General features: G+C 41.5%; 1 protein-coding gene and 1 long non-coding RNA gene across 3 annotated transcripts in view; one reads left to right on the top strand and one right to left on the bottom strand.

Annotated features, from left to right (window-relative positions):
• The first annotated feature begins 12 nt into the window (after nt 1-12).
• Nucleotides 13-8,538, top strand: part of LOC123480668 (uncharacterized) — a 24,127-nt gene continuing 15,601 nt past the window's right edge. Inside the window, exon 1 of the long non-coding RNA XR_006656750.3 lies at nt 13-216. This is a non-coding gene — a long non-coding RNA (uncharacterized lncRNA). The remainder of the gene's footprint in view (nt 217-8,538) is intronic.
• Nucleotides 6,378-8,538, bottom strand: part of AMMECR1L (AMMECR1 like) — a 24,449-nt gene continuing 22,288 nt past the window's right edge. For both annotated transcript variants that reach the window (XM_045203014.3, XM_024569670.4), the window contains exon 8: nt 6,378-7,965. In XM_045203014.3, the coding sequence (XP_045058949.1) occupies nt 7,854-7,965 (112 nt within the window). In that variant the 3' untranslated portion in view covers nt 6,378-7,853. The remainder of the gene's footprint in view (nt 7,966-8,538) is intronic.

Below are 8,538 nucleotides of genomic sequence, written 5' to 3'. Positions count from 1 at the left end.
CAGAGGTGGGGTGGGCGGAGTTGGGAAGGACGAGGACCGCGACACGGGAAACAGTGCCGCTTCTCTTCTCCAGTAGGACCAGGGCCACGAGTCCTGCGGTTAATCACTTAGCCTTTCAGAGCTTCAGCTTTCTCACCTGTCAAGTGTGGGTAAGGACTAGATGAGACGCGGGAATGCGATAACTGGCCCACGGAACTCCTGCTGATGGAAAGCTGGGTATGTAACTCCGAAAACATACAGTAGAATTTGTTTCAGTGCCTTAAGCGTTTAAAAAATTCGATTGCTTTGTATTGGATTCTTAAAAATGTTTATGAGTTTATTTAAACCAAAATGGCGACACTCCTGGAAGCAAGATCTCTAGATGCTCCCTTAGTGGATTATTCTGATACTCCTGAGCTTGTGGACGGTGATACTGAGAAGCCTTTAACATCTCTTGAAACATTTGGCCCATCATAAAAAAGCAAATGAAAAATGCTGTTTTCAACTATAGAGAAAAGAAGGTTGTATAATAAAGGGCATAATCGTAGTGCACGACTTGGCTCAGTAGCAGAGTGTTTAGGTATCATGTAAACTGTTGACTAAAAATGAATTACCAGATGAGAGTATGTACATTATATTCCTTTGTTTTATAAATTTTTACAAAATTGTTCTGCTTTGAATCTCTATTTCCAGAAGAAATGTATTGGGCATGTTGACAAAAGAACTTCCAGCCTACGAAAAAGCCTTATAAGACTTTATTTGATCAAAACTTACAATTGACGGGAAGGAAGCAAAATCTCCAGGGATTGAGAAATGCTCCAGAGAATGGCAGTTTTGCAGTTTATTTTATACATTAGAATCAAAGGAGGAGACATACCGTATTTTGCTGTGCATAATGCGCAACTTTTTGCCCAAATTTTTGGTGGGAAAAATAAGAATGCACATTATACATGGGTATAATGATCACATACCATGGGATTAATAATGCACAAAAACGTGGGTGTGCATTATACATGGCAAAATACGGGTAAGCAGGGTTACATGAAATTCACTGATGATAGATTAAGGGGGCAGGATTGGAAAAAAAGTAAAAAGGAGAGACACATACTTCTATATTGGTGGGTCTATGCCCACCAATGTAGAAGACATTTACAGTTCAAAAAGATGGTATTTGGGCTACAAGATAACAATGGGGGTGTTCTGTGGTCTCTTGCTCTGATGTGGTGGGTGTGCCTTGAGGGATCTGGAAAAGAAAATCTGACATTTCAAAGGTATGTTATCTCAGATGCACAAAGAGAACAGACAATTTCAAAGGTAAAGATTGACCTTTGTCAAGGAAGCTACAGGCCTAGCACATGACTATGCACCATGACCCATTTTTAGTTAGGAATTTTTATCTTCAGACTATATTACGTGGTTACTTTCAGTCTCCAGTTTGTAAGGCTTCTCTGAGCTTGTCAGGTTTAGTATTTGGTCCCATTTTGGTCCTCAGGTAAAATAATAGGTTCTACAGTACTGGCAGAGTTTATTAGTTTCAAAGTGCTTTCCTACACAGTTTATTAGAGCTGTGAACAGATATACTGATGAGGAGTCCTGGGGCATCCAGCACCTGGCTGTCGGAAATGGGCCTGCAACTCAGTGTAGGCCTCTTTCTTCCATCTATCCATACAACAGGCCTTTACAAAGCAACTCCTACTTCCTGTACCTTACCATGTGCTGGCCCAAGGGCTGGCTGGATACCCAACACTTGGTATCTTCTGCACATACAGCAGTTGATCCGGAAGACAACAGGTGAAGAGAGAAGGAATATAACAAATAATACATGTTGTGATGTTTCACAGCTTGGTTTGTCCACAACATTTTCACCCAGGAAAAAATTGTTAAATATTTATGTGCAATGCTCTAGGGTTAAAAAAATACCATCAGTCATCCATCTCTCTTCAATGGGAGCTCACCAAAAGTAATTGATGCTAGATCTGGACTTATTTTCCAGAATAAAAGACAGAAAGTGGCAAGTGGTATGAAAGAAAGTCAAAGAAAGTGCTGTAGAATACTACAGAGAGCAGGAGGTCACTTTCGGTTCACAGTAGGTGAGTCACAAGAGGATCTGGGAGCAGGGGCTGACACTGCTCCTCCTCATGTAGTCAGAGATGTAGGAGGGGTAACATGAACGAAATCATCAGATACATAGCAGAATATTCATTCTTTAAGGTAAATTCACATTTCAATACCCTTAAATATCACAGTAACTATACAAACATGGAACAATGTTATATTTTTCATTAATGTTGCTACATCATTTTTTTTAATCAAAAGAATAACTTCTACCTTTTATAACCTTTTAGAGTACTTCTCAAAGAATCCCTTGTGTACTGAATCTCTCATGTTTTCTACCTGGACCCAGGTGTTTTGCCTCTAAAATAGGATGATAACGTTTCTCAGTTTCCCATATTCTCAAGGATATTGTGCAGAATCCCCAATTTCTATCATAAAGAAATCTTTGGGACCTGCTGCTAGAAATACAGTGGTGCTACAAAAGAAGTATCTAGCAATACAAATGAATGGGGTATTTGGGGGAGGGGTTGGCAGTTGTGTGATTCTTCAAACTGTCCTTGACTTCCAGGTACCAAAACCTCCAGAAGGCTGTCCTTGGAGTCCCAGACTTGATCCTAAGTCCTGTCTGCCTGTGGCAATGTCCATTTGGCTTTGAGAACTTTTTTTTTAAGAGAGAAGGGAAGGGAGAAATAGGAAACACTGACATGAGAGAGAAACATTGATCAGCCGCCTCTTGCACACACCCAAACCAGGGACAGAACCCACAACTCAGGCTAACTGGGAATCAGGAATCAACCAGTGACCTTTTGCTTTGAGGGATGATATCCAATCGAGCAGCACTGGTCAGGGCATGAGAACTCTTCTTGAGGTGAATCTGGGCCATTTTCAGTGTCCATCTCTCAAAAAGACTATCCTGAATTGAGGGGCTGAGCACACCAATTATGCCACTTCTTTTCAATGCCCATAGGTCTGGGAAGTTCACACCAGCCCCACAGCTCCCATCTACACCTAGCACTGGGCAAGTATGGATAGTCAACAGCCATCCTGCCATTCACAGCTTGTGCTGGGGCCTGGGCAAAGCATCTCCAACAGACTGCCTTAGAGATTCATACTCCTGTCACAAAAAAGGAAATTCGGCTACTTGTCTGGCTCATAAATAACAGTCAAGATTTGATCTCAGGCCTGATTGACAGCCTGTGAAGGCTCCAATGTCAGCACCCAGGTTACTTCTTTGGTTAGGAACCAGAATGGCCATACTGTGGTAGGGGATCGAGTGACTGGGTGAACTTGAGACCTCTCTGTTTGGTTTCCCGTATCAACAGTTTTGAAACCAGAGGGGTTACTTGTTTTTCAGTTCACTGTAGCCTACAGAATGTACATAGAGAGTAAGCAGCAGAAGACAAATTATAGAATCTTTGTCAGAGCTTCATCTAAAAATAAGGAAAAAGACTGCGAGAATGGGACTTGCATTTCATTCCTCAGGATGCTACTACAGGTTCTTTGTACAGTATTGGTTTGAGTCAAGTCCCTCAACTAGCTCAACAAATAAGTAGTGTTTCAAAGCCAGATATTCAAGCCAAAGTCACATACTGTTACTAATCTGGAAACAGCTCTAATGTAACTCCCCGCTCCCACTCCCACCAGAATTAGCACCACTGATCTCTAACCAGATGACTTAGTTCGTATTTCAGACAATAGGGATGTTAATACGGCAAATTGTGTTATAGTGTACCATCAAGTCCCACCCGGTACAGTCACATGAAGTTCTGTTGTGTTACATGTAATGTGGAATATTCACCTCTAGAACCGTAACTTCTCTTGAAGTAACAATTCTTCTCACCGAACCCAGAGTTATTATCAAACTGTATGTTTAATCAGTTGCTTGTAGTTTTACAAAAATATTATCTAACCCAGACACCTAACATGTTGGCCATATGCTTATGAGCTCTGCCACGTGTAAGGTCCTCAGAACTGTGTATCTTTAAAAAAAAAAAAAAAGTTACAACCTTGTAAAAATTTAAACTGAAGGCTGACAAATCACAGAATATGAATGTTTGAAAACTACTTGTCATTTTCTCCAAATACATCTCATCCATTCCGGGCCATCCTAGAATAAACATTTTCCTTTAGGTCAGAACATACCATTGTCCCAGGGTCTTTGTTTAGATTAATGTCTCCAAATCATATCTTAAGTTTGAGCATTTCTTCCCCCTTACTAAAGTTTTTAACTTTATGGGAAAGGTCAGTTTCAATGGAAAGCTAAGGAGATCTATGAACCTTCTTCCAGTCTAAACTTTAAAGGGTTCATGAACCCTGGTTCAGGAAACTTGACTCTGAAACATTAGCAGCATTGCTAAAACCACACACACACACACATAAGTGCATGGTTATTGGAGGTCATTGACACCACACAAAATATGCAGCCTGACTGAATACTGTATTGTCGTTGACTGTTACCAGTATTCCAAAAAAAGAGACCAAACAACAATTTTTACCCATTATGATTTATTCTCTACAATACTTTGTTAAAGAGTTCAATGATTTGCACTCAGAAGTTATATAGCCAAGAGGCAACCAAGTGTAATACGAAGAATTGGTCTGAAGTCCTTGCACTTGAAGGCCATACAAAGTCTCTTGCTTCAGGGAAATAAGGATGAAAACAAAAAACAAACAAACAAAAAAAGCCCACAAGCTCCCTAAACTCCAGAATCTCAACAGAAAACAACATTAACAGTTAGTGAAATTGTAGGTGTTAACATGGAAAACAGATTTTGTGCAAATATTAAAATTAACACCTAACACTCCCGTATAATTTTTATTATAAACAAGATGTCTCAGTTACAAACCTTTCATGTTGAAAGGGACTCTAACATGAATTGCCTTATTAATTATGAAGCGAAAAAGTTTAAGAAACTCACAGTGGAAACAATCCAACACCGACAAACTCTAGTGATCAAAGACATTCTCTTTTAATGTAAAACAAACACAATTCATAATTACAGAGAGAATGTCCCAGCTGTGGGTATTATGAGACAACCTAACTTTCCAGACCAAAAGGCACTCACAGCTAGGGATGAAACAAATTCTGAACCAAAGCAGCCAAGTTGGGCTGGTTCCTTTGAAACAGTGGTCACCTACTGTTCAGCTTGAGCAGCACAAGGACTAACAAAACACCAAGCGAAAAAATCCCCTTCTCTTTAAACCTACCACTCACACATGTTGGCCGTCCTCATCACTGCACTGGTTAAGTGTGTTGAAGGCCATTCAGTTTCAGTTTAGAGCCGTCATCCCCCTACACAAAGCTGCCACATGGATGAGTATCTTTCCAGAGTGTCAAATGCCACACATCTTTATGAGGTGACCATGACCATATTCTTCCAGACTGCTTCCTGAATAGGCCCCATTTGGGACGGACACTTACAGTGCCATTGCTTACAGGGCTAAATAATTTTGTCAACTCAGGTACTCTTGACAAGAGGACCTCGAGCACCTCCATTGCTGGACTTGTATGGAGCGTGAAGGAACGTGCAGGGAGCTTCTCCAAAACTACTGAGCCCACTGCAGTGTGGTGCTGGTCTTAACCAGCCCAATTCTTGTGCACTGATTCCCTTTCCCCTGCATTTTGCAGGTTTTAAATTTTCTGTTCATTTCCTTAAATGGCAGGTATCCTACCCCACCCTCAATAAAGTAAAATTAAATAGGGCAACATTTCTACAAGAAAAAATAGACTTGAAGAGCATGGCACTGTAAATGCTTGCATGACCAGTTTCACTGAGTGTGCTCAGGGACAAAATTTTAGCACCAATTTTTTTGATTTTTTTAATCTTTAGAAATTAAACACAACTTTTAACATAGAACACTTGAACAGTAATGAGTGTAGCCCTATGTATCAATACTGTTGTACAAATTGAAGGTGGGTGGTTTAGTCCCAAACTGACCACCCTGACATCAATCCGTGGCACCTAAAATAACTGTTGTCGCGTGTGTAATAAGACATTTATTATTCTCAGCAGCAGGAAATCATGAAACAATCCTTCATCTTCAATAGTTTTCAACAACTCTGCAGGAAGAGTGGCAGGACGCAGGAATGCAGCCTGGCATCCTGATGCTGGCCCATCCCCCCTGCAGTCCACATCCTCATGAACAGAAGATGCCAAGCAAATCTGCTGACCTCACCTCTATTCATGTCTTCCAGGAAATGAGACAGCAATGCCTGCAATAGCACATGTTATTTCTTACACTGTGTCCTTGTCCCCTCCACCCCATCTCTGTCAGACTTTACTCTTTGCCCATTCTGGAAAGCCACACCACCACCACAAAAACTTTTAAAAATAAATTAAATCAAAACATTGTGTCCACCTGGTTGACACCCAATCCACTTGCATGTTGTTGAAAACCAGCGTATTACCCTTCAGTCTCTTTTTCCAACTGGCCACCTCCTTCCCATGAATAATTTCAGCAGTGCCTCCATGACAATGTTTCCAAAGCACCTTCCAAGTCCTCAATTCTATAAACTTTGCCACCAGTGAGAGAATAGGCAAGAGGAAAGAGAAAAGTTGCTGAGAGCTATTAAGAGTAAGCAACAATGAGAATGGGAAATATGCCACATGAAGATCTAAATGACCTCAAATAAAATGAGCTACTTGGCTCTGCCCTGATGGGGTGAAGATTGCCAGCATATTAAGCAAGATAACAATTCACCTTGTTTAATTACACAGCTTTGTTCTCAAGTCCTGCAAAGGACTAAATTATAAACTGTTTTCTCTCACTTCTACAGGGAAACCAGAAAAAGGAATTCCACTGGTTTTTAAGTCCCTTATAGATGGTTGCCTGAAAAGAAAAAATAGCTTGGAGACCCTATGCTCTCTCCTGTGACAATGTGGCTTTCTAAAGCCCAAGCCAGGTGCTTGTTTGAATATGTCTTCTGTGATCCTAGATCCAGCTATAGGCACTGCTACCAGTAAAGGAGTGAGGTAGCCAGGTGGTAAGGAAGCAGTCTCTCCTTTCACATTGCATGCAGCAATGATGTCAGGACCTCCCACAGGCATCCCAGTTCATTCCTCAGCAGGTTACACCACAGAGCTCTCTCTGTTCAATACCAGGAGACTCAATGGAAAAAGTATCAGAACATCCAACTGCTAGTAGGGTGAAAATTAAATGCTTCAAGGCTGATTGAGCAGTAAGATCTGCCACGCCATCCAGTAATGATGTGGGTCTCTGTCCAGGAGCCTCAGAGGACTTGAAGCGCCCACGTTCAACCCTAACATGGCGTCCGCTTATGAAGCATGGAGGTTGTAATCAACTGTTGGTATGCAATAAACTGGAAGTTTAAAAAAAGGAATTTAAAACAACCTAAAAATGTTTCTTGTTGGTCTCCGTTGCCCAGACTGCCAGGGAAATACACCTCCTTGATCTGGGGAGGCTATAAGGGTGCCTGTGTGTTGAGCCTTCAAGAATCATCACATCAATTCCAGCTTCCACTGTGTGGCCAACACACAGGAGGCCACTTGCATGCCAAGGGTCTTCTGAACCCACATGGCAATTCTCACTAGTCATGGAGGATCCCCAATCCAATGGAACCCCATAATGAGGAAAGGCTGAGATAAGGCTTGGGCCCCTCAAGTTGTTTCATTCAATATAACCCCACTTGCCCCCCCTGCCCCCGCCAGTCAGCTGGAGGCAGACTTGGCAACGGAAGCTAGCATCATAAAATGGTGCAGTAATAGAAGTAACTGGACCAGGAAGAGGAGGCATCTGCTCCAATGATGTCATAGCCATTGGTGGCCACAGGGGGGTGGGACTGGTCATGCAGCCTTGTGTCAGGAGTAATGATTGTAGAGGGGCGGGGCATGAAGAGTGCCATTCTGGAAACAGTGCTGTCGAGAAGCAATATATTCTGCATAACTGATTGTCACCTTCTCACTTCGGTACCTGTGTAAGGAAACAGGGAAGGGTATTATGAACCCCAAATATTTCATTCAGGAAAGTCACTCCGCAGAGAAAACCGAAAGCTTATTCCACATTTTGAAAGAATAAAATGGAAGACCAAGAGCAACCTTACAGAAAATGAAAGACAGCACAAAAAAACAATGTTATTACAAATGAACAAGATGAAAAAGCACAATCACAATACCCCTGAGAATGTGTTTTCTGCACATCCCACCTTTAAACACTATATATGCTTATCATCAGGCTGCTCTTAAGCAATCTGCAACTGGGGCCTGGAGGAAGAATTTCAAGTCAAATTACATGGGTGGCAGATTGGAAGATGATGCAACCAATGACCAGTATAAACTGCATTATCTACTTTCAGGTTAAAATGAATTGACAGAAATGCAACCTTAGCTTGCAAAAAGCAACAAGTGAGTTATTTATAACCAAAAGGGCACAGGTAACCTAATTCTGGGTCAAATTTTCATGAAGCAGGTTAAAGAATCCTGGGGCTAATACTGGATAGGCCTCAATTCCTGGATGAATATGCCATATCATATCACAGGGTCATCA

This window comes from Desmodus rotundus, chromosome 2 (genome assembly GCF_022682495.2).
Source record: "Desmodus rotundus isolate HL8 chromosome 2, HLdesRot8A.1, whole genome shotgun sequence".
Taxonomy (NCBI): Eukaryota; Metazoa; Chordata; class Mammalia; order Chiroptera; family Phyllostomidae; genus Desmodus; species Desmodus rotundus.
The sequence above is the reverse complement of the archived record's forward strand: the minus strand, read 5'-3'. Positions and strand labels throughout refer to the sequence as shown.